The sequence below is a fragment of the Dermacentor silvarum genome, chromosome 1 (genome assembly GCF_013339745.2).
Source record: "Dermacentor silvarum isolate Dsil-2018 chromosome 1, BIME_Dsil_1.4, whole genome shotgun sequence".
Classification (NCBI taxonomy): Eukaryota; Metazoa; Arthropoda; class Arachnida; order Ixodida; family Ixodidae; genus Dermacentor; species Dermacentor silvarum.
The window spans coordinates 348,623,419-348,649,704 of record NC_051154.1 but is presented as its reverse complement, the minus strand read 5'-3'; the positions used below and the strand labels follow the sequence as shown (position 1 = coordinate 348,649,704).

Sequence of the window (26,286 nt, the reverse complement as noted above, 5' to 3'; positions counted from 1 at the left end):
TAGGTGTTCTTGAGGTTTCAAAGAAAAGTGGCTCAGGGCCCCTTTAACACACCATATGAGAGAGATGTATGCATGCAAGTGTAGGTATAAATTGGCTGCCATTCATTGTTCTAGTAAAACAAAGTAAACTTGTGTTAATAAATTTTTTCAAATCAATGGGAAAATAAAAAAGAAGCAAACTTTATCTATGTTCTGCTAGTGGAACCTTGGTTAACTCACTTCGTCTTTGTGTTATTGTTCATTACTGTAGACTGTGATTGATGGAATATTGCTTTTATAGGAGTATTGGGGTTTAAAAAGAGATTAGATTACAGGGCTCTCACTCTACGGGCTTGTGAAAGGCCCTCGCATGCTGGAGTTTTAAACAAAGACTGGTGCTGTGTACAGTACCTCTACATTGCGTGGTTTTGGAACAAGTAAAACTGTAACCTTTGGCATTCATTAAGCAAATACATTCTTCATCTGTTCCAATGCTTTAGGTTGTCGAATTATTTTGGGCTTCTCCTACCATCTCCTAAATGTCTAAACCTTGCTGGCCCAGTCAATAAGATGACTACTCTATTGTGGCAGTGATCCCAAGTATTATGAAGATTGCAGTTTGCTCCCTTTATAGTATTCTATTGTTTTTATGTAAAGAGATAATTTTTACTTAATTTTTTAAGTAGAGTGATTGATTGATTGATTGATCGGTTAATGGGTTTTTATTAGCGCAAGGGCCACATATGGCCAAAGAGTGCTAGAGCGAGCGATCTTGATTGCAAAGGTTTCAGTCTGGCACTCCTGAAGCTACGCTGTGCTGTCATTCTTGCTGGTTGAATTAACCCCTTAACCGTTTTATTATTTTGAAACTTTGTGTGCCCAAACTGCTTAATTTTTTAAAAATTTGATATTGGATATTTTTGTTCTAAAAAGCAAGTTTTCGGTGTTGAAAAAAAAAAATTCAAGCACATACTCATCATAGAGCTCATGATAAAGGAGGCCAACTACCTGTAAGCCTGTAATCTTTTTATTCATTTTCAATAAAATCGCTTCTGATTCTGATTCTGAATCAACAATAAAAAACAGAGCAAGAGCGCTGTTCGGAAAGTTTTATCAAGTCATCGGGTAATGCTATATTGAACGCCTTACCAGGGACGCCAAAAAAACGGAAAACGAGGAGCCTTCGTGGGGGAGTTCCTTGACATCGATGCGCTGCCAATGATGCATACTCGCGATAGTGTCTTCTGAGCAGTCTTCTTCATCTGATGAACTGCTAATTTCGAAGCTATCGTTATTGTTTCGCTTCCAGAAATGAAGTAAACTTCGGTTTCTGAATAAGTATCATCCAAAGAGCTAGACGATGGCGAAATGCTTCTTTTCCGCGACGACGGACCAGAAAAACGTGTCGCCTCCACCGGATGCCATTTTTTTGAACACGAAGAAATGTGAAATGTGTTTCCCCACGAAGAAATGTGAAACGACAGTTGAAAAAACAGAAATTACCTGCTCAGTGCTGCCATCTGCGAAGCGACACATCAACTAGCCCGCAAACGAGCGTTTCTTGTTCAATACGCTCAAATGGAGATATCATCTTGAGCAGACGAACTACACTCGTCCGAAACAGTTAAGGGGTTAAAGAAGCATTATTTCTCCAGTCTTTTAGAATCTGTCGTGTAACATGCAGGTGTGCCTAAGTGAACTGCATGAGGGTAAGAGAGACTGTGCAGTCATCACTCTAGTTCGTTTCTGTGTTTGACAAATGAGTTGCGCTGTATTGTCAATATTGTTGCTGGGATTGACGACATGACAAATGTCCTTCAAGATGAGGTGTGTGTAAGCTAGAAAGTTCAGTTCATGGCCTCCTTGGTGTACTGTAATTCATTGCACTCTTGTTACACTGAACTTCGGATAGTACGAGCTGATTACCAAGGTCCCTTTTTGTTTTTCCCTAAAGGTAGTCTGCTGTACTTTTTTGTTCTAAAACCAGAAAATATGCGGTGTTGTCGTTCCATAGTGAGCTGATTTGATATCTTCGCTACTTTCTGTTTTTAATGTTTCAGATATACATTTGTGACTGCTGCCTATAATTTGAAAGTTATTTTACTGTTTGCTCTGCTAAATTTGTCTCGTTTTCATTGCCACTATCAAAAAGTTAGGATTGGACAGCTCAATCAAGTGTGGAATGGGTTGTAGTAGTGCACAAGCATTCCTCATGATGTAAATATTTAATGATTTATAGGTTGAGCAGTTTTTACAGTTGGCCAGTGCACACACCATGTATGGCATGACTACTGTCATGCCATACATGGTGCATAAATTAGTCATTTATGCAGCTCGATTTCTCATGCAAGTAGTGTTCACCTCTTCGAGTAATCCAGCTCAAGGACTTGAATTATGCAATCTGCTACAGGCCCTTTTTAAAAATTTCTGCATAGTATTAAGAGAACATCCTGCATGTAATCAGAGCATCATGGTTTGCAATACCTTATTTTCTCAGTAACGCTATCTTGGCATAGTGCCTGTCAAAATTGCTTTGTGTCTTCACACAAGCTTGTACTATGGCTACATCAGGGATACTAAAGATAAATGTTCTTGCATTGGTCATGCGGGCAGTTTTTGTACTATGCACATTAGGTAATCATTTCACATGTGGTGCTTACACCTTTTTCTTTTTTCTTCCCCCCCCCCCCCTTTTTTTTTTTTCTGAGGCCAAAGAGGTTGGTCAGTTCGCAAAATAAATGCTTTAGTGAAAGCTGCAAAAGTTAGACTTGGTTACAACCTTTTGTTTTTTTTTTTCTTTAATTTTTTTTTGTTTTTTTTTTATTCCTGCTCTGAAAAGCATACACTTCCGTGTGCCCTTCTTCCAAGGGGCTTGAAAAAACAATTCCTATATGGTTTGGGTAATAACCTTCTCGGAATATATACATGTTAATGTATTTAATGAAGTGTAGAGTAGGAAAGCGAAAAAGCACGGACAATGTCTTGACATCGAATCCATTTGTTTAACGAGCTCCAAATTAAAGATTGATGAGGAGATGCAAGAGGGAGCCGTATTGATTGGTGTGTTTCCGCCCAGTAACAGGAGAGAGTGGTACAAGAGAGGAAGGCTGTTTCTAAGGGGTGTGGCGTATGCGTGCATGCGAGACTGATTAAGTGCCTCGGCGGTGTTGGACGACGAATAGAAAGAAGGCATTACTGGGGCAGTAGGAAAGAAAGAAAAAAAGAATGAAGGGGTGCAAGAAATGACGTGCAAGGCTGTGCGTGCGTGTGTGTGTGTGTGGGTGTGTGTAGAAGTTGTGCTCAATTGGGTTAATGGTCTGTGCCTTCTCTCCCTCACTGTGCATATTGATTGGTTAGGTGCTCCCCTTTTGCTCTGGTCTGCAGGGGTGTCAGGGAGAGAAGGAAAAAGGAGTGAGGGGAGGCACTTCATTCCCACTGTCTCTCTCGCTGTTTTTCTCTCCATGTGGCTGGCATGGCGTAATGCGGGTGCCATTTGGTTGCTTGATTTTTTGTTTCTGTAACTCGTCACCCTTCAGAGGTCATTTTGCGCCTTGAGGTTGTCACTTACCTTTTTCTGTTTTCTTTTTTCTTTTTTTTCCCGCCCCTTTTTATCAGAGCTGGCACTGTTTGAGCAGTTGGTGCAGGGCCCTATATTAATGGGTGCAGAGTGCTGCTTGCCTGTGCTGGGTGGGCGTTGGCGAATATGCCCTCCGCGGTAGTTGTGTTTATGCGACCAGGGGGTGTGGTCATGGCGTGCGTCGCGGCACCCTCCTCGTCCCATTTTCGCCCTGTCAGAACTATGGGCTTTTAGCTTTCAGAGCTTAGTAGCTAAAGGAGGTGTGCCTGCGACCACATCCTTGCCAACGCTGTCTTCTGTAGCCTTGCTTGAAGAGCTCTATTGGCGCGAAGAAAAGCTGCTCAGTGTCACTGGAGCTGGAGTGGTGGGACAGATTCGGTCAAACATTGTGCCCTGCCAACATTGGAAGTGAACAGGACGCAGTGCAGTTGTGGAACAAACACATTGTGGCTGGGTGCTGGTGCACTCTGCAGCCCCGGCGTAGGTTTGGTGGCTCAGAGGCACGTCATCTTCGTTGAGCAGCGGAACTTGTGCAACGAACATCGTGACATCTCAGCGAATGATGTAACTCGTGATTTCGGTCCCCCGACGGCTGGTCAGTTGTGGGCCTCTTGCCATGACTGTCTGGCCTGCTGCTGTCTCGCGTGTCACCTCTACCTCCCTTGCATTTCTCTGTGTATGCTAAATTTGCCTTGGTTCTTTTTTTTTTTTTTTCTTTGCCTCCTTGTTTGGAATTTTTTTTTTTTTGTTACCCTGACCCAAGCCTCTCGTGCGACATTTTCTTTGAGCGTGGCACTGCGCCTCAAGAAGCGACGCTCAGCAGCAGCACACGAGCACATTAAAGCCATCGCCATCCTCCGTGCGCCCTGTTTTGCGGCTGGCATCTGCGCTACCCCCCAGTTTTCGGTAGGTGGCACCTTCTCTTTCATTTCTTTGGTTTTATTTTGCTCACCCTCTGCTTTTGATTTGTGCTTTTGACTGTGCTGGGCTTTTGTATGCCTCCTTAGTGTTTTCTTTTTTTTTTGACCCAGTCTTGTTTGACAAGCTGCTGCATGCGTGCATTTATGGCCATCTCTGCAATTTCAGTTAGCAGAGTGCTGGGGAGTTTGTTCATACAAACAAGTGCAGAAAGTTGTATTTGCTGTCTATAGAGTGTGAACTTCTGTGCACATTTCATGTGTAGTCGTTGATAAATTGCCGTAACTTGAAATTGGTAGTAGAGAAAAAAAAAATTTTTTTTTTTTCATGTCTCTTAAAAAAAGCAAGGACTGCCATGACACTTTAAAATGTAGTCAGCAGTGAGGGCTTCTCTCGAGGTAGCAGTGTCCAATGAGCCTCAATGTCTGTCAGTATTTCTCCAATATCTGTATTCAAACCAAGTGAACAGGCTCAGTAATAGCGAATTCTGGTGTACAGAGCTATTAAGCAAACCAGAAAAAATGTTTTTGTGTGGAAAGCTGGTGTGCAGATTAATAACTCTGTTTGATTGGCTGGAGTTGCATGCTGATAGACAGTTTGGAGAGTCTTAATCTATGCAGAAATGACTGGTTGGCAATGAGCTAAGGTTAGCAATAACTGAGGGTGTTTCGCAGCTGTAAACTTTTTTTGATTGAGTGCGAGGGCTTGAATTTTACTTCAGGTGCACCAAAGGCAACTGATGTTGCAGCTCTGAGTTGTTGAAGCCTGCTTCTGGTCATTTAATAACTTTTGTTGCTGGCTGGCTTATTGCACTTAAGAACAAGAAAGGGTGAACAAAATTTATACAGAAGAAAGGGATTAGGACAAATACTGTGCACTTGCATATACCACTAAATATATCAAGCATTTCTTCATGTCTTGAAACAAGCTAAAAACTTTTCATCTTTAGGTGGTTGAGACCAAATAACAGTTCACAGTTCTTCTGTTCAAGCATTCTAAAACCTTTGATGCAGTGGTTTTCATGAAGTTACTGTCATGTGGCTCTGCTTGCCTGGGCTCCAAAGAAATGTGAAAAAAACGATGCCACTATGTGGTTCCGTGCATTGCTTGCAACGCACCTGAGTGTATTTTTAACAAGTTCCAGCGTATGCACGCTGGCCATAAAACACAAAAGTGGATGGCCCCAGTTTCCAGCATAGGCCAGACCACAGAGTTTCCTACAAGAATTACTAGAAGGGAATTCTAGCGCGATAGTTTCTACGACGGTTGCAAGCACGATTGTGCAGCAAGTATGGGTATGATGGGCAGTGCATGGATTTGCTTAAACTTGGTCCTTCCTGCTTCAAACGACTTTGTGAAAGTGATAGGATGATGACCAAAGCAGGTTTAAACTGTTTTTAGCTTCGATGCTGTCAGTGTGTCGTTGTTCTTGGTCGAAAACGCTTTTAAGAGTTTTACAAATACCATCAGAAGAAGACACGTAAAAGGTAGCTTTGCAGAAACAACTACATCAGGCATTTCTGAAAACAATCTTAAGTATTTCCAGATAATTGGGCCGTTATGTTTATGGTTTATGTTAATTAGCTAGTTAGACGCACTGCAAAAGGAATTGTTAATTGTTCAAGATTACTGTGAGCAATGTGCCATGGGTCTCATTTGTTCGAATCGCGACATTTTGACACTTGCTCCTACTCAGTCAATCGTCTGTTAATGCTGCTACTTTGGGCCTCATGATGAGCAGCAGCATAGGAGGTGACTGAGTCAGTGTCAAAATGTCGTGATGTCCTGCTTCCATTTGACCACCTTCTGTGTCATAACACCGTCACCTCCTGGGAAACAAAACCGGAATTGGCTGCAGAAAAGCTATTCTAGGAAATTATTTATGGTGCTTTGAGGCTTGCCAGCATTTTTTTCTAGGGTTTAGAGGTCTAGGACCTTCATTTAACGCAAAAAAATGAAGAGGCAAAAATATTGTCTGTACTCCTTGAAGAGCAGCTGAAGCCTATTTGTAAGGAAGGCACTGGTTTAGGAACGTGAGCACTTAAGCAATGCTAATGTGCCAGTTGACTGCATTTCCTGGAAGACTGCATTTCAGCAAAAAAGTTTGTTTAACTGTTTTTTTTAAACACTGTTTGTGGTGCCGAAATTAGAAAAAAATCAGGTTTCACTCCAAAATAGAAGGCCCTATGTTTAAGTTGTCAAACAGAAAAAAACTATACACAATAAGCTTCCTTTAACATAGACACAAAAATATCTTCAAAGTCGGATAGTCTTACCGCAAGTTCAGCCTAGTCTTAGCGCAAGTTCAGATTGGAAGCCGGTCAGTACACAAAGCATGTTCATTTGAACATTGCAAATCAGTGCTGCAGAAATTCACCAGTTGGAGGGAAGTTTGCAGTATGTTCATATAGAAGGCAACTAGCACCAGTTTTGAAACATCTATCACCAACGTGTGCAAATAAATATATTGACGTTTCATGTAGTTCTGTGCCATAGTGCATAGTTCCCATTAAAATAATTTTCACCAGACCTAATACACTTGTCAAACCTTTTGTCCCACTGTTCGATGTAACTCTATAGCTCCTCAAGCTAAGTGCTGTTAAGTGCCCCTGCAAAGTTGTCTTCACTTCGTGCACAGTGGCAGATCTCCTTCCTTTTAAGAAATTTTCTTCTTTAAAAATTACAAGGAGCTCAGTCCAACGAATAAATAGGGTGCATGGGGAACGCCAGCCCATCCCTGCTAAATACCACATCATAGCCAAAGCAGTGCAAGTTTTGATGCTATCGGGATGCAGAAACCAATCACCCACATTCCTCAATTTAATGTGTTTCTCTCACACATTTTTTCTTAATTGCCTTAATACCTCTAAGAAAATCTAAGAAAAATTGGTGATTGATATTCTCTCCAGGAGGAACAAATTCCCAGGGCACAATTCTACAAACGCTGAAGAAAAAAAAAAGGAAACATTGATTGCTTTCACATGAGCGCACTAGATGCTTTTTTTGTCTTGGTGAAGAAAGTGTCACCTCGTTGCTTGGATTCGGTGTCATACCCATAGCACCAGCTTTCGTCACTTGTGATAAGGCCTGGTTTCGATGTGATTTTTCAAATCCTGGCACAAAATCAAAGTTTTTTTTTTCTTTCTTTTTTTTAAACTTTGTGAACAGGCAGGGAACAAACTTCACAGCATTGTGTGTCATGCCTAATTTCGCACTCAAAATCCACTCGCAGGAGCTCTAAACTCATGCCAACAGCTGTTGAAATCTTGTCAATCGTGTAGCGACAACTCTCATTGGTTTTACGACGTACCTTTTCGGCAATTTCATAGGTTCAATTGGTTGAAGGCCAGCTGAAATGAGGTTATTTAATGCTCATTTCTCCTCTTAGAACTGCTTAAACCACTGAAAACTTGTGTGTGGCTCAGTGCCTCCTTGATAAATGTTGTTTGAAGTTTTATTCGTTTTTTAGGTGTTTTAGGTGTTTTATTCGTTTTTCCAAGAAGGAATGAAAATATTAAGGAGTTTCGTTGTCTGTTGCGAATAGACATCACGATTTTGCAAGAGTAGTGTAACAACAGTTGGGACAACTGTCACCACAAGCCTGTAAGACATTCTACGCTGGTGTCGGCTTGTCTACTGACTTGTGAGATGTCCACCTGCACCCACATAACGGCAGAACACAGCAATACAATTACAAAGAGCTCCATGAAGCTAGTCAGGTTTTTTTTTTTTGTCCTCTCCTCGTAGTTTATAGCACATTATGCAGATGTCTTGAAAGTGGTGCTAGTTTCAGGATTCTTTGTGCATGAATGTACACTCCATCACAAAAAAATAAAGGTTGGCCAGCCGTTGTGAGCTGGCTGGTTTTTACTTTTTTGTCATAAGGTGTGCAGTCGGTGTCATGTTTGCTGGATGTGGGTTCCTCGAGAAAGCCCAATTTTAGCATGTAGCTGGTACGATGCTGTGCAAGTCGCATACAGTAGTAAAGGTGGCAAGTCTGAAATCCAGTCTTTGTGTGCCCAAGTTAAAAAATATATTCAGCTTTTTCAGAACCTGTGCCCCGTAAACTTCTGATGCTAACTGTACGTGCCTTAAGTACTTGCTGGCTTCAATTCTACAGTACCAGCTTGTATCTTATGAAATTACCATTGTCTTAATTAATTGCAATTATTTACTAGCTAATTGTGCATCGTTATTTTTCATGCAAGTGACGCCTGCCATTTCAAATAGCTCAGTTTGACACTGCCTCTGCAGCTATCTGCCTAAGGCAATTTTTGAATAGCTGGTCCAGCTTTAAAAAAAAATAAACAAATAACGCCAAGCTGTGCTGTCTCCTGAAGAATCATCAGCTGCTTTACTTTCTTACTCTGTGTGTGAGGTTAATGAAATTTAGAAATCTCTTTGAGAAGGTAGTGCTAGGCTATCATCTGCTTTTGTCACATAGCTTGTGGGCTGCCTGTCAAATTTTAGTTGCAGACAGGCCCTTTCCTTGTATAATTTGAAAAGAAACCAGGATAAAAGCATTGTGATACAGCTGGTCTTGCATGACATTGTTTCATGACCATGTTGTGCATCTCCAACATGTGCATTGCTAACAAAGTCTGCAATGACCTTTATGGTGTGTGTGGCACTTGATCTTGGTGTAAAGGGCTAGTGCGTATTTACATTTCATTACAGTTTCTTGAGCTGTGCACCCCAGACATTGCATACATTTAGCAAATTGCCAGTTTGTAGAGGTGTCGCCTTTATCATCATTACTAAAGTATGCCTCTGCTAATATATGTTTAGGCTATTCTACATTTGTTAGTAGCATTGTCCATATTTTGGTGCAAACACGGTAACTAAAAGGTGCGCTTTGTACTTCTACGCAAAGGCACAAGATGCACTTTCAACTGTGAAAACATTTGTGGTGGGCTCACAAAATTGAAGAGTTTGGTCAAAAGGCATGGTGTTTTGGCAAAGCTTTACTAGGAGTTGGTTATATGGTTCACATTATCTAGATTTTGTAATTTGAGCTGGCTGGTGTTCTGGTGCATGTGCATGCCCACACAAAAAGGACTTGCCATGAACCGAGCAGTGCGAGTAGGGCTAGCTGCACCTAAAGGGGGAGCCCCTTGAGTGATATTTTCTTCATCCTGTTATTTCTCTCCCTTTCTGATTTCAAGCACATTCATTTGTACCTAATGCGTACGAGTGTGGCGCTCACAGTAGAAAACTTAACTGACATGGAGGAACATCATTGATTGGACAGTGGGTGCTGCATGACTTGGAAGTATAACAGGAGGAATTTTGACGAAGACGAAGCCAAAGAACAGACAAGGACAAGCGCTGTGCTTGTCTGTTCTTCAGTTATCTCGTCGTCAAAATTCGTGCAGTTATACTTTGACATAGAGGAACACACGCACATGACATGTTCATACAAACTCACCAATAGTGACCTTTATGTTCAGTGATGGCATAGCACACGCCGTAACTGTGCCATAAAGAGCACGCGATACCACGAAGGACTAAGCCATGGGAAACGGCAAAGATGCGCGTGTCAGGGATTCACAGCTGCACAGTCGTGCCATTTCTTTTTCTTAACTAGTTTTCTACCACGAAAGTTAGTGTCTACGAATTGTGAGACTTTGTTTTGACCGAGTAGTTGCAAACAACAACATTGTGCATTTGAATATCTGCTGAGCCACCTCCTGTCGTTGCTTTCTCTTTGCTTTCATCAGTAGTACTAGGCTCCACAGAAACCTCATGCGAGGGAGGAGCTGGGCAAGCATGTTAAGTAGACTGGAAGAATCGCTAGACACAAGGCAGTAAGAGCGTAAATAATTTGATCTAGGTGTTAACATGAGCAAAGTATGCACTGTGTGCAGCATTGATATGTACTGTGCAAACCAACTGTTGCACTTGCAACGCACGTGCCTTCTTCACTTGACGCTTTACTGTTTATCACCCAGGAAGACCCCATGTTGAACCTAGTAAAAAAAGTTTTCTTTTTGACTTTTGCATCAAGTTCCTCAATGAAATTGATGCGTGTCATAGTACAGAGTCGTGTCTGCATGCTAATTTCACTTGTTGAAGGACTCTGCAATTGGAGATCATGCAATAGTCTGTTATGGTATTAAATCGGAAAACTTAAAGAAGCCTTTTGGGAGATTGAGCCTTTAAAACCTAACTTTTTGTCATTTGTGGACGGAGTTTTTTTAGTTTTTAATATGGCTGGGTGCACAGCTCAGAGCGGGATTTTGTGGGAAGTGTTTTTGTTAGACGAAGGCTTTGCTAGAGACTTTATAATGACCTTCCAGGGGCATTGAGGGGCTTCCAGCGCATGCTTGCAAGTGTCCTGTGTTGTATGATTTTATTTTTATCTGCCCTAATCCTAAGCCACTGGATCGGTTCTGTTTGATGTTGCACAGACATGTTAGTGTTTCATTTTCTCTGAAGCTTTTGTTAGTGACAGCTTTTTATTTTATTTTATTTTTTTGCATTTCATTATAAACTAACATTGCCGTGCATGAAAAAGCAGTGGTGCCCTGTTTCTTTGTGGCTGCCTTTTGTAGCCTGTGTTAATTTTATATTTTTTCTTCAAACCATGCAAGTGTTGTCGTCAGGAGTGTCTGGATCATAAAATGCTATGTGCAAGATTCTAACGCCATGGTTTTTTAATGATTATGCAAGGCTCAGTGGTTTTAGTGAAAAGCCTGTGGCTTTTAAGCGGCTCAACAGTACTAGAAAAGTGTGGGCTTCAAAGCAGTCATGTCGTTGAATCTGAGCTCATTAGAAATGGTTTCCTTGAGTTTGCTTTATTTGAACCCCTTAAGGGATCTTGACTACCTCAGCTTGTGATGAGTGATTGTCACTTTTTTTTTTTTTACTTATGACAAGCCTTTTTCACAAACTAGATAGAGGTAGACATTATATCATCATCACTTCTATTGAATTAGACTTCCAACAATATTTTTAGGCATATTTCTTGTTCTGGCCATATTATTTAGGCATATCGCACACATACCAAAAAGGTCGTAATTTTTTTCACTAAAAACGGTCCCTTATGGGGCTCTAAAAGAAGGCCACTTGCTGCCACATTAACCATATGCTTTTTACCTGATTTTATTCGATTGTGCTGGGGCAGATGTCCTTGGCATTTTTACTCCCAGTGGACATAGTAAAGCAAAAATACACTTTAGTCCTTTTTATCCACAAATTGTTGTGTTGCAGAAAAAGGGACTAGAGTGTGGTTCAGAGAGCATTTTAGAAATCACATTATTGTAATACATAAAATAGGCAATACTTGGCTGCCGTGTATGCTGTGATGGAGTGGTGTTTATTTATAATTAATATGTAGGTTAGGTGCAGCTCATTATTCTACCGGTTATTATATTTACTGAATAAAATAATGAGATGGCCAGCTTCACGTTACTATTTTGTTTGTCAAGATGAGTGTGCTTAATGTTAAGAACTTTGTCCTTGAAATATTTTAGTGTGTTTTACTTAATTATTGGATCACTTACTCTCAGCACTTGCCAAGGGCTGTTGACGCATGTGCGTGGCATGTTTTGGATGCATAGATGAGTGAAAAACTGGGTGCAGTAAAGTGTAAGCTCTGTTTAGCATTTCGAGAAGCTCTGAATAAAATGTGTGGCACCTGTATTGTTTATTTTATTGTCCGTGTAACTGATACTGGGTCTTTAACGAGGTGCATATGTTAACTTTAATATAGCCTATGCCTGAGGAAGTCTAACTCGTAATTGCATTTCTTATTCCCCTTTTCTGTCTTGGACACACCACCTGGACACATCCGTAGGAGGAAACACCAGCCGTGGCAGTGACAGCCAAGGCATCGGAACCTGAGACAGTGCAAAAAAATATTGAGGAGGAAGTCACCAAAGGTGGAGGAGAACAAGAAGAAGACGACGACGACGACACCACGGCGGCTGTTTCATCAGCTGAGAGCAGTAGCGCCTTTGAAGACCTGCGGGCACCTCTGCTGAAGACGCCACCTGGTGGCTTGTTACGTCGTCGCAGTCTGGCCGCCAGGCTCCGACGCCTCAGCCGATTGTCACTGTCGGCTAGTGGCTCGGCTGAGGGCTCATCGCCTGAAAAGCATAAGGGAAGTGGTGGCAATGAGGCGGCACCCGTTGTCCCAGCTACTATAGTCCGGCCTCCAACCAAAGGAATCTTGCGTCGCCAGAAGGTGCACTGTTGCAGCAGTGGCAGGCACAGGGGACTGCCGTCGACCTCTTCTTTTGGAGGTGGCACTGAAAGCAGTGAAGGGTCACCTGAGCACCGTCCCATGAGTCCAGGCCGTTTCTGCAAGCGTGCCTTCGGACGAGTCTTTGGTCTCAGTGATGCCTCGCGTCATCGAGCAGATGGCGTTGCTACAACAGTAGATGAAGAACAGGAGGAGGAAGTGACTTCACCGAGAGAGCCCAAGGTGGTCAGCATTTCAGAACCACTGGAGAGGTCACCATCATCACGACATCATGGTGGCGATACGTGGCGCCACCGATCTGCAACCAACAGACCTCGGAAGCCTCCCCTTGTGTTTGGTGGCACGTTCCCAATCGATGAACCTGTGGGTCTGCGGGGAGCCAAGTCTCCTTTCCGCAGTGCTGTCGAGGGGAGCCTTAGTGTGGCAACGTTTCCTGTCGATGCTTTCTGCTGTGCAGCACCCAACCTGTGTCAGGGACACGCACAGCACCGACCAGTAGAATCGTCGTTCTGTAAAAGTCGCGACAGTGGCGCTATTGCAAAGAGCTCAGTCGCTTCGACTAGTGAGTCCGAGCCTGAGAGCAAAGTATCATCTTTTGGTAAGATGCACGAGGCAGGCACACCTAGACTGCACAAACATAGCCAACCGCTTGCGGCCTCAGATTCCAGTGGGGAGACCAAAAGTTTTGCACCTTCTGCGCACCCAAGGTGGAAGGGTTCAAGCTTCATGCATTTCCTGTCTGGTGAATCTAAGCTGCATAAGTCGTGAATAGTATGGGATTTATAGAGGTAAAATACTGCAGTGAAACTTTCTTATCGAGATCAGCTTCCACTGGAAAATAATGTGTGTCTACTATTGATACCTCAAGGGCATAGAGCTTGCATTCTCACCGCCTTATGCTGCGAATATAGCTTGTGAAAGTAACACGGCCAACACTGAATGACAGGCCGTAAGTGTAATTTGTTGGATTAGAGTAGGAATACAGGACGAGGAGGAAGTTTGATGCATGACTCGCTCTCTTTTGAAAGCACGTTCAGAGGAGGCAGACTGTTGCAAGATTCTCAGCTGCAGTAGTATCACACAAGTAATGTAAAGGAAGTGTAATGAATATTATTGTTCCGCATCCGATGAGAACTGTCTGTACAATTTCCAAGCTAAGCCATAGGTTGCTCGGGGTGAAGCTCACTTCCAATGTTCTGCGTGGTGTTGCCCCCCTATTGCTGTAAATGTTTCCGCAAAATATTTTTTTTTCTTTTTGTGGAATATGCTTATTCTTAGTTTATTTTGCACATTTAGTTGAGAAATAAACTTTCTTCAGGTATTTATGTACATATTTCGTTCTTAAAGGTCCAAGTGAAAACCGGGCTGTTGTAATCGTAATTTTTAATTTTAACCCAAGTGAGTGCAGTCAGTGTTGATTTTAACTACAAAAGCTCTGTAAGGACTGTCTGACTTCCACGTCAAGGTAAAACGCCTGCTAACATTCTGTTGGTTTGATTCTGTTAAGGCTGTTGGCTGCGTAGTTGCAGTATCTTGCACACCATGTTTATAGATTGCTTACAGAGATGCATTGAGGTTTACTCTGTTTTTTGCTGAGCTTTAACTAGTGCCTGAATTGGAATGGGATACAGTCTTGGTGTGAAGCACTCGAAAGGAGGAGTTGCAAGCATGCCCTTGGCGGAGTTTGGTTCTGTTTACTGTTCAGCCATTGTTGAGCCATTCGAGATCTTTTTAGACTGTACGGGAAGATGGTTGCGTCAGCATTGTGATATATTATGGGGATTCATATGTGTAACCAATGAGGTGCTGCTGAAACTTGCAGGAAAAATCCAATCGCACAAGAGCAAAGGAGGAAGCTACCTGTCGCATTTTTTGCACATGGTCGTGGTTTGTGTTCAAATGAATCCTTCGTTGTTTTGGGGCCAATTGATGCACCATGCTTGTGCAAAGGGTATGGAACCAACACTTAAATAAGGAATGATCATCATTGTCAGTGGGACTAGTGGGCAATCAGACATACGATCAGTATTGTGCAGTTCCTGCACAATGCGGAGTTACAAGCTTTTATTTGATTTTCTTTTATCCCCCATATGCCTTGCAGCAAATCCTCCCAGGGGTAAAAAAAAAAAAAAAAAACACACACAATGTGCATATTGGGTCATGGAGTTTGATTTTGATTGGGGTTCATAATTCAAGAATATGATGCAGCTGTCTTTCTAGTACTAGGCCTATATATTTGCATCTGTGGCTACTGTAGAGAGGCTGATCGGAAAGGAAAGTTTCACTGTAGATTTAGCAAAGATGGGCTCCCTCCAATGCCTTCCAGTGGTTGGTAGCACCTATGTCTTCTGTCTTTATAGTTTTTTTTTTTTTTCTTATGCCACCTCTTGGCATGTTCCTAAGCCATGTTCATAGTAAGGCACTATACCTTTAACCTGTGTAGTACTGGATGCAGTACATGCTCTTTTTGTTCCCAGTAGCACTTGGTGCTTTCAGCCTGTTTGTGTCTCTTAAATGGTGTGGAATGCATTTCCTGTTGTGTAGTTGAACTAAGCACCAGAAACATGCTTTTATTGTTTGGAACAAAAACCATGACTGGGTTATTTCTAAGGGAAGAAATAGCCTTAATTTTTATGACCCTGTTCTGAATTTTGAGCAAGGCAGAATGTCCTCTCCTGTCTTGGTGCTTTCGTGTTTACTATACTACCGGTACAAACACAGCTCTGTCACTTAGTAGGATAGAATTTTAAAAGGCGACGTTGGTGCCATTAGCATTGAAACCTTGGTGACTTTATAGTACCAGTAGGAAGTAGTATTTCTGCTGCAATTGTTATTCTGTTGCCGGGGTTTCCAAATATGAAGAAAATTTCACTGGATTTAATTGGGGTTGGTCATTTTAAGATTTCAAACCTCTTTGTGTAGTGTATGTGAGGCCAGATTCTGATTAAATGTACTTGAGGCTGTCATTGAAGTTCTAGTAAAGTTTTGCGTCTAGTAATTAGGAGTGAAGAGTTAGGTTTTTGTTATAGTATGGGCTCATTCAGCTCAGTAGTTTCAACTTTCTGAAAATGCCATTGTGGCAGTAGGGCCTGTAGGTGAAAGGTGAGATGATAGTGTACGTAGATCTGTGAGCATATTGATACCACAATAGACATGACACCAAGATTAGCCAGCCAAAGATGAGCCAGATATTTTGGCACACATATTTTAGAAATTTTACACTTTCTCATCATTGCTTAGTGTACATGTGCTTTACAGCTGAAGCTACAAGATTTCTGAGTAGTAGTAGTATGCAGTTCTGGGTTCGTCCTCACTGCAGCTGCCTTTAGTTGTTTAAACCTAATTTTTCTGTGGCTTAACTGTTGCACTGTGGTGTGGGACATGACTGTAAAAGTGTAATAAGTGCGCATTGCATAAATGTTAAAGGCAGCAGGACTAGGTTTCTTCTGTTAAAAAATTGTTTCTCACTTTGCCTAAATTATTTGTTGGTCTTTTAGGCATTGCTTTCATGGCACTGAGAATTCCAAGGCACTAATTGTAACTAAGTTGTTGTGTAACTTTGCATCTTTTATTAGCTGCTAGTTGAAACATTGATCCATAAGCATCACTTGTCACTAGGTTGAATAATTCATATTTGGGAGATAAGGCTCTTTCAGGACTGATTTTTCTATTCTATTGTAATTTCTGTTAGAAGAATATCTTGTTTCTCTTATAGTACCTGTACCAGTACCGCTAAGCATTCCTCGAAAACTACTGGAACAGTTATGTTGCCTGTGTGCTTACGTCACCTCATGTGTAATGCTGAAACCCAGTCACAGTCACACATGGGAGTGAAGCATAAGGATGTGTGCACTGTTTTGATGAGTGACTTTCACTAAATGTAGTCTATCTAAAAAGGGTTATTTGTAATTGGGTTACATTTATGCACTAGTAGAAATTTTCATGTAGCACAGCTGTAAAGGCACTTGCTTTTTTTCATAACTGGCCATTATCTGTCCCTCCATTTACTCTGCATTTGAAGTCTAATTAGACATGTTTGGCTGTAACCAGAGAGTGAGTAATGTAAGCAGGCAAAGCTTCCAACTGATTTAAGATCTGTTTATCTTAATAGAAGTTATCTAAACAGCTGTGCACTGAATCTATGGGAAAGCCAAACAAAGGTCCATGAACCATTCAGCTTATCAAAGAATATGTCTCAACAGAGTTTCATCAAAGGGAAAATTGTCATCCACCCGAATATAGCACGAAGCTACGAAGGAAACCCATAAGGGTTTCTCGGAAAAATCCGTCCTGGACCGGGATTCGAATCCAGGACCAACTCCTTTCTGGGGCAGTTGCTCTACCATCTGAGCTAAGCACGAGGCCAGCAGATCGCATCATGAGGGTAAACAATTGGCAACTTAAAGCAAAGCAGCAGTGAATATGACAAATCAGTTCTGCGGAAAATCCGGAAGGTGGAGGAAGTCTCATCAAAGGGAAATTTGCCATCCACCCGAATATAGCACGAAGCTACTAAGAAAATCCATACGGGGTTCTCAGACTGAAAGCTTTACAGTTGTGGGAAAATTCGTCCTGGTTGTCAACAGAGCTTGTCTTGAACATTATCTGCTGTACAGTGCAATCCACCCATAACATTTACATTACCAAAAAACCTGGTCTGTCTTACCCATTATCAGGATTTCTGGAGTGACCTTAAAACTGTCACACAAGAATATGATAGACCAGCATAAGGGTATACTTCATTTCTCTCGTGGTCATTACTGATGCAGTGTCAAAAGCGAGTACATTGAAGTGACTTTATCACAGAAATAAATATGGGAAGAAAAAAATTATTGTAACGCTCTGTCCGCAGTGAAAGGAACTACTGTGTTAGGCACGAGCCGAATGGAGGGTCTGAAATCGGTGCTTCTTTCTATGGAGGACAGAGCTTCATCACTGTTCCAGCCACTGCACATAGCAGACAGTGCTTGTTTTGACTGCAGCAAGTTGCGTGCCAAACCTGAGGAGGGAGGGGGGGAGAGGTGGCTTAGGGGGAGTTCTCTTGGGATGGCTGCATCCATTGTAGGCTGAGCACAGTTTGTAACTTCATTTTATGCCTAGTTTCACTAGGGAACGGCTTTCTAAAAACCGACATTTGATTGCCGTATCTGGTATGGAATAGATAACTAGGTTGCTATTCATGGTTTCTATTTTTACATTAAGGCAAAGCAAAGTTTACAATGCAAATAATTATTTACCTGCACATCTCATTTTATGTAATATCTTAATGAGTAGGCTGTACTATATGCTGTTCAGCATGTGGTATAACCTGTGAAAGTTTGTGGCACACGACGACAGGGAAAAAAAAGAAAACAACAGAATTTCCTTGGATACTAACTATGTAGACTGGAACCAACATGTTCACTCTGCACCCAGGGGTACATGACCATTGCAAGTGCACCCCTGAATTCCAGGCTGTAGAAAATTTTTTCTCCTGTAGAAAATTTTTTCTCCGATTTTTGTATCCTTTAAACATTTATGGGTGTGACTGTACATCTTTTAGTGAGCATAATACAATAGCAACCATATTGGCTGCCATTGTTGCAGAAGTAGTAATGTTAGTCACTCAGCCTGTCTTGACAACTTATGCCACGAGTAACAAGTCTTTTTCTTGTGGTACATCTGAGCAGATGGTAGAGAGTAAACATAGTAAATGCAGCAAACATTGGGGTCGCTTCAACATACATGCCGTCTGAGCTTGGGACTGCCTTTCTTTTTTCTCTGGATCATTAAGGAGAATTCCTACCATTGCATACCTATTTATCTTTGGGCAGGCTGGGAGAGTTGTTGGTGTTGTTCTTGTTGTTGATGCTTGTTACCATGACTAATGAGAGCAACTGGTTTTAATGCTTTTCACCATTCTGGGACTGTCCTGCAACAAAGTAACGTGTGTCGGCTGTGACCCCAGCTCAGCTTGCTTTTAAAAGCAAAACTTTTTTTTTTTTTGAGAACCTCACCGGGTTTCGTGACCATGGGAGCTGCGGCCTGGCTGTTTCCTTGCCGAGTAGGCCAACCAGGCACAGTGGAGCATGAGTACCTTGCGCGCCTATGGGTTCCTTGCAGCATCACCAGATGGCGCTTGCAGCTGCGGCAGCAGTGTCGCCAGCCGTGCGGGGGAGAAAAATAAAGAACCAGAAAGCTCGCATTCACGCATCCACGGCTGCTCGATAATGAGCAAGTAAACGCTTCTTGGTGATAGAATGGATTCAAATTGCGCTACGTACATATGCGCATGCTGCCTCTGAAACCATGATGCGTTAAGGCTAGTAGTCAGCAATTCTGCGTAACAAGAGGCTCGATATAATTTGTGTGCGTGCGTGTATGTGTACTCTTGTTTCGACTCTTTATGCACTTGCACAAAGCTTCACTGTTACAGATTCGTTGGATCTGCTGCATTTTTTCGCAGTGATTTGGCTTAAGATTCGAAATCTATTGGTTTTAACTTATACGCTGTAAAGATATTAAGTGCTAAAAGTCTGTTATCTCTTGTCTATAACTACTGTTGCAGGCAGCAGAACCCACTCTGACCTATTACAGCCTGTTTTACTTACTTCTTTAGTGTAAAGTAACGAGATAGGTGGGTGCACATGTATAGTAACAAATGGACGAATCGCAATTCTTCTGCTAAAATTGGTGCTGTATTTGCATCGTGGCTGTGATATTTAGCCTTGCCTTTCACGTTTGCCTTCTCTCAATGTTTTTTTATCCTCATACAGTGCTTGCTGTTTTATGAAGTGTCGCTTGTTTGTACTATTCATCTCGTCCCTGTGATCACTCTGTCTCGTGAATGTTTGTGCGACCCTTCGTGAACTTGGTACATGTCTACTGACACTGTTTGAAGAGCGGGCCTTTTTTGTGTGTGCAGCATTGCAATGTGCTTTCTAAAAAAAATTGATACACCTGAATGAGCCACAACAAAAATTTTCACTTACTAGTTACTATGCGGTATGCGAATACTTGTGCCCTGCATAAATTTTATCGGGAGCCAAGGATTCATTGGGTCCCAGTGGATCGGCAATTTTTCACTGCCGCCTAGTTCATGTTTTGCTTTTACTAAAGTATGTGTTGGTAACTCAGCATCATATTTTTACTGCAATGAATTCAGAACAATGTTATTCCCAGCAGCAACTGAAAAACAAGGAGGCAGAGGAAGGTGCTTTGCAGTATCAGTATGTAGATGGGGGGGGCTAGCGTAGACAGCCAGTGCGTCTGCTGTTTACAGCTCACATTTATCCTGCCTTTGAGTTTGGTGACAGCAGTTACAAATGGCTGACATAATTTGTCTTCTGGGAAACTGTATGCTGGAGCTGTAGTACCTGTTGATCATTTTTGGGGATGCCTTCCACTTTATTGTGTTGCGTTGTCCAATGTAGCACAACGCATTATGGACTGAAGGATGAGCATCCTTCAGAGTGCTCGTGAACTACGCTACATGAAAATTAATGCTTATGGGTGCTCGGTCATTCTTTTTGAAGCATTCATTTCTTCTGGCTTAGCCAATCCACATGCACTGAAAGTAGTGTTCCTGTGAAAGTGATAGATGGGTCCTTATTGCTTCTAAGTGTTTTTGTCCTTTTTCTTCTATTTCTCTAGTGTTTTTTCTACACCTAGAAGGAAGGGTCATCTTACGCAGAAATATATACTCTTCAGAACTACCTGTGTGTGGCCTGGTGTAGCACTTGGATTGCTTGTAGGCGCTCTTCCCTGAAAAGTTTTCCAAAATCTATGCTATTGTCTGACACTCTTCAGAAGTGTCTTGTTTGCAAACAGGGCTGCATCTCAAGCTTTTATTGTAGCATAGCTAAAGAAGGCACAGGGCTCTCATACTCCGACAATAACTAAACTGAATGGTTTTAGGATTGCTCACTTCTGAGCAAGTTGTTTTCTAAAGCTTCTCCAGAACATCCACAGATACACCAATCTAGTGCAGCTACATGTATCGAATGAATGCTTGAATGACTGGCAGGCTCATTTGGTTAATGTAATTGTATGCGTCCATTTTACTGTGGATTTCTGCTTGGCCCCTCTTCAATATGAAGGCTTGCACTGTAACGTAGCATCCGATATTCAAGGACATTTAAGTGCGTTTTTCATTTTTATTCACTTCAACTGCTTTCTTCTGCTTTCTGCTTGTAGTAGTGTGTAGTTTGACAGCATATTTTAGAGTAGCATATTTCTGGTTAAGTGTTTCTGTCCTCCAGATATGCAAATGTTTTCCGAATGTGAAAGCAGTGAAAAAAAAAAAATGGAATTTCCTCACAGCACACATAGCCAGGACTTGTAAGTGCAATCCGTGCATCTCAACTCTCATCTCTGTAGCCCAACTCTCTTGCCTTAAATGTGCATCTCAATTCTGCGCTGGGTGAGCAATCCACAAGAAAACTTTCTCCTGCGGCATGTGGTTCTGGCTTCTGTGACGTTTGCACAGTGACGGTTGATGAGCTTGGCTTTCAAAGTGCATCTTGGCAGGCTTGGTGTAGTACAAGGCTTGGTAGGGCAGGCGTAGTATAGTACAAGCTGCAGAACTTTAGTAAAGCAGAAAAACATACTGCCCTTGGTGCTACTGTACTACTAGGGTAGTGTATTTATCATGCATTGGTGCACACTGTATGTGTTCCTTCAGGGTTGTGGTTCTGCCGAGTGATAACAAATCCGTACAAACGAAATAACACAAGTTCCTGTGCACATGGAACCTGTCGTTTGCAACACCGCAGATCAGACTTAAATATTTTGCACATCGCCGCTGCACTTTTTTATATACATGCTTTGTGCCCCCCCCCCCCCCCCCCCTTTTCCCCTTTGCTTCAGTCGTACAAAGCCGAGTGTGTCAGTGGAGAAGTCTTATTTTCCCCATGTGGTTGGAGTATCTTGGTGGTTATTGCATTGTAAGGTATAGTTGTGAAGGAATGAAAACCAAAAAGGGAAGCTCAAATGAAAATGGCAAAAATGGGAAGATCGTGCTTGAGGCAGGCAATGTACTAGTGTGGTGGATTTGATATTTGACATGCAGTGCACCATTCTCTGTAGCACTGTTATATGAAGCTCAGTAATGAAAATTGGATTTTTTATGTGTTAGTGTTTGAAATTGTTCCAAATTGTGTGTAATTTTGTCCACCATAGTACATAACTTTGGTACAGAGCATATGAACATTAGAACGAGCACAAAGCAGCCTCTGTGCATAACACTTTCAAAAAGCTGCCATGTGAACAAGTACTAAGCTGATCCATCTTCATAAGTTCTGTACTTGAAGCTTTAGTCATAGCAGAGGATCGGAATTGAAATTCTGCATTTTGGGATGTAGATATATCTTGTCCATGGCCAAAGTTCCCATCTTGTAGCATAAGGCTTTTTCTTAAAAGCATGTAGTTGGTGCTGCAGTAGAGCAGTTCAACAAAGGAAGAGTGAACATTAAAAACTTCCATTTAATTGAACTGGTGTTTGGCCAGCTTTCATGAATTTGAATCTATAAAAATTTCTGTTTCATTTTGGGGGATTTGCAATAACAGTGTTAAATATGTTAATTATGCAGGCACCATTTTCCTCTATTGATTTGGTGGCGCAAAAGAAAGTGCCTAATTGTAGGATACCGATAGGTTTAAGCGCTTGATGAGGCTTCAGTGAACTGTTTGCAACTATAGCACGGTATGTTCTAAAGGTAGACATGCCACTAGCTATTAAAATTGAACATCTTGCTTAAGGGATGGTGCTCCACTTTTTGCACGCATGGTGCGTTGAAAGTTTTGTTTCCTTTTGCAACGCTGAAAGCCTGCATTGCTTTAAGAATGTAAAGTTTAGATTATTTATTATGCAAATTAATGGCTTCTGTGAAGTGTTAAACAGCAGTCTTGGAATAGAATTTTTTTGACAGACAAGTATGGGTTATATGACTTGACAGCGAGAGATGATATATTGACTGCATTATGAACAAAGCTTGTGTGTTGTACTGATGTGTGCCTGTTATAACATGCATGGCATCTTTCTGCTGTGGTGTTTGTGCATTTACATGGTAGCAAGGAGCACCACTTGAAGAGATATGCTGTGTTGGCTTTATGGGTGTTGGAGTTGCAGATGGAGATAAAGTATATTTGCTGTTGTAGTGCCTCTTGTCTTGCTCTCTAATTATTTGTTTTGTGTTTGCACAACATGTGGCAGCAACGCAAATAGCGGCAGTATCATATAAGTGAATGAAAAGTGCACCTCCAATTTCCAGGAGTGCTGTTACCAAGGTTTGAAGTTCAAATTGAGTAAAATGAAGGGACTCGATGCTTTAACTAGTGTTGCTGTCTTGCTTTTCCCTATCACTGATGCTTATATGAGAGGGGCCTAACCACTTAAGTAGCTGTGGAGGACCCCATACAATTGTCGTTTATGCAAGCATTTACAAAAAAAAAATTGGGGATGGGAGTTATAAAATAAGTGTTGTAAGGCTCTTTTTGCTACTGCTGGAATGCTGTGTAATGTCAAGGGATCATATAGCGGCTCGGCTTGGCTAATGTGAGGACTAGGAAACTGTCAGGAGGATGGAAAAATATTTGGACTTTGCATTCACACTTTACAGAAACCAAAAATCAAAATCAATATAGACTGGCTTCTACTGGAGCTGTAAAGAGAAGCTACTGTCCACTTTCCTGCACTGTGGGCTTAGTGCTCTTGATTCAGTGGCCATGGCATCCTCTCAGCATTGTAGGCATAATATGAGAAGAGCCATGTGCTGCGATATTGGCACTAAGAAAAAAAAAAAAAACCTGTACGTTTAAAATTAATCCAGCACCCTCACTCTTAGTATTGCTCTTAGATTATAGTACAATATTGAGAGATGATTATGCCATATTTACTCCAGTTTAGGCCAGTAAACTGCATGCTGGTACCTAAAAACGAATGGGTTGATAAATACAAAAATACATCATATGATTGAGTGGGAGGGTGCGAGATGTGAGTAAATATGGTGTTAGTAGCCAGATCAGCTCATGTTTGCCACATTGATGAGAACTCAAAATGGGTGATTTGCTTGATGTTTTTATAAATAGTGTGGGAGTGAAAAGTGAGGGCTTCGTTAGTTTTGGCATTCAACACTTCTGTCCATTGCTTTTTATGCAATAAGCGTCAGTCCACAAGTCTTCGCAACAAAGTACAGGAGGAGGTGTTGTTCCATATCAAAATTTATTTATTTATTTATTTTGCTGCCGACTTCAGCAGATAACAGCATAGCATATGTGTCTCGCTGCCTGGAACACATCATCTGTGCAGTCACACCTGTCGTAGGTGCATGACATGAGAACACAATAGAAACAGAACTGCGCTACTGGTCAACGCAACTGCAGTGTTAATAGCAGGAGTAGTGCCGCAGAGTTTTGGACACTGGGCTGGTAGCTGCCAATGCTTGTTTGGCATTCCCGCGATGGCAGGCATCGTTGCCGTTGCCTATCATTGTTTTGAAGTAATTTTTTAATTGGACTGTTTTAAATAGTTCTGGCTGGTATCACATACTGCTTGGGCGTTTTGAGCAAACAGGCGCAGTTCATAGAGCACTTTGTTGGGGTCGGTCATGGCGAGCTCATTAATTCAAGAAAAAAAGCCTTCACTTAGGCATCATCATCTTAGGCAGCATTGCCAAGTGACTGCTGAGGTAATTGCTTTCAAAGCACTCTGCTACAGCTTACAAGCAAGCAGCGTCATTAGTTTCTGCAGTGCCAGCAGCAATGCAGCATGCACTACTTTTATGGTCAAGTTTGTAGTGTAGTCTTTTTAAAATTATTAAAGAAATTAAACAAAAGCTCTTGCCATTAAAGGAACTCGAGCACTTGGTTTCACATCCCTCGGTGGTGGCTAAAGCATGGGTTGAGGTAAGGCTAAGCAGTCGGGAAAGGGCACCGGGGATGATATCTAAGTTTAAGGCTTAAAACTTGTTTCTTGACTTTAGTGAACCTTACTGGAAAAAGACTTCCTTGATAATGTTTCACAGATAGGGCTTTAAAATTGCCATTTGAGACCACATTTGTTAGCTGGATGTGACATGGGGAAGGAAGCTTGATCATTGCAGGTTTTATACCAAACGGCGCCAACGACTGTTTAAGCTTATTATTACTTTTACCTCGCGTTTCTCAGTGCTGTGCACAGTCCCAGCTGAATTATGAACTGGTTCATAAGCATCAATTACGGGGAATGCAGGGGTGCTCTTGCCCCGCCTCTTTTCTGAAAGATGGGGCAAAGACCTTCCATCCCCCCCTTCCGGACTGGAAACCTTAGGCAGCCCCAATTACCAGCTGTTACAAAGTAGAATGTTGCCCCCAGGAGTTTCAATCTGTATAAAGAAATGAACCATGTGTAAATAAACTTCCAAATGTTTATCACAACAATGACTGATTTATCTTGTGTGCTTCCCTCAATGCAGAGCAACACTACGCCTCTGAGCTGGTTCATGATGCAGAACATAGATTGCAGCATTTGGCATCTGTGGCAGCAAACGGTGGCAGCAAACTGCATTTGTTGCCCTGTTTCTATGAGTGATGTGGGGAAAAAAAAAAGAATTTTTCTTCCATGCACTAGTTTGTGGAATTCACAGGTGGTGCTTACAATGTGTAGCGGTGTTGCAGTTGTGGCACTAAAGCGCTTGTTCATGCTGTGCAGCGAAAGCTTGAATTTGACCCTTTTTATTATTCTAAAGCTAGCTTTCCTGCAAGGCAGTTTGCTGCTGAACTAATGACAGCATTGCTGCTTTTGTGAACAGTGTGTACAAGCAGAGTTTGCTTGTAATATGACATGGAAAATGTAGACGTAGCTCTCATGATGAAACAATGCTTAAGAGACAAACCACAGTATCGTATGCAACACTTCGTCTTCATTTGAATGATTACCACCAGTGCCGCCATTAGTTCGGCAAATGTGCAGTGCAGAGGAGCACACTTGGGGCAAATCGTGAAACAGGTCTATTCCAGTGGCTTGCAGCTATGCCATATGTGATTTGCACTTGTGATTTTGCTATGCAAAGAAACTTCAAAGTTGTCATGCTGCTCTGCTAGTGGGCAAATTTTCCTTCTTGGCAATAAATGCCATTTCAGTTTCAGTACACATCCCGATCAACCTCTAGAGATCGCAGGTTTTTTAAGCAGAGATGCATCTTTGTCCACAAACTGATGCTTTTGGGATAGCCTGTGTCTCGTATTACTTGTCTTTGTTGTTAACATAATTTTACCCACTGTCTACTCTCTCTCTTTTTTGTTAGCAGGCACAGAATCTTCATCGCCAAACAACACGAGAGCGTCTTAGCAGTGTCAGCAGCAGCACAGACGCTCTTGATCGAAGGGACAGTGTTGACAGTGCTGCCTTGGCCTCTGGTCGGTCACGGCTACCATCGGGGCCACAGTCATCACTCGCCACAGACCAGTCGGCTTCAGAGTCTGAGCGGTCCAAGCCAGCCGCAGCTAACAAGGGAAAGACACAGGTTGGAGCACTGCAATTTTTTTTTTTTCATCTCATCATGCTGCATCAGAGGAGAGCTCAGAGAAGTCTGTTGAAAAGAGGCGTAGAGCGTCCTACAATCAACTTCAGTGAATGCATATAGAATTG

The 26,286-nt window shown here is 42.0% G+C and overlaps 2 protein-coding genes across 9 annotated transcripts in view; both read left to right on the top strand.

Moving 5' to 3' along the window:
- The window catches only part of LOC119437407 (uncharacterized), a 408,649-nt gene that overhangs the window by 351,567 nt on the left and 30,796 nt on the right, over positions 1–26,286 (top strand). For 7 of the 8 annotated variants that reach the window (XM_049660503.1, XM_049660506.1, XM_049660507.1 and 4 more), the window contains one exon: positions 25,946–26,161. In XM_049660503.1, coding sequence (XP_049516460.1) covers positions 25,946–26,161 — 216 coding nt within the window. Of the gene's footprint in view, positions 1–25,942; positions 26,162–26,286 lie in introns of all 8 variants that reach the window. The other variant, XM_049660504.1, reaches the window with a different exon arrangement.
- Positions 2,703–17,651, top strand: LOC125942349 (uncharacterized). Its single transcript, XM_049660510.1, has 2 exons — positions 2,703–4,462; positions 12,273–17,651. Exons 1-2 carry the CDS (start codon positions 4,235–4,237, stop codon positions 13,446–13,448), a joined length of 1,404 nt encoding a protein of 467 aa, XP_049516467.1. The 5' UTR covers positions 2,703–4,234; the 3' UTR covers positions 13,449–17,651.

What these genes read in the sequence shown, in the direction of transcription:
- LOC125942349 (XM_049660510.1), top strand. Translation starts at nt 4,235, where the DNA reads ATGCTAAATTTGCCTTGGTTCTTTTTTTTTTTTTTTCTTTGCCTCCTT. An exon ending in GCGCTACCCCCCAGTTTTCG is followed by an intron (nt 4,463 to 12,272) that starts GTAGGTGGCACC and finishes ACACATCCGTAG; the next exon opens with GAGGAAACACCAGCCGTGGC.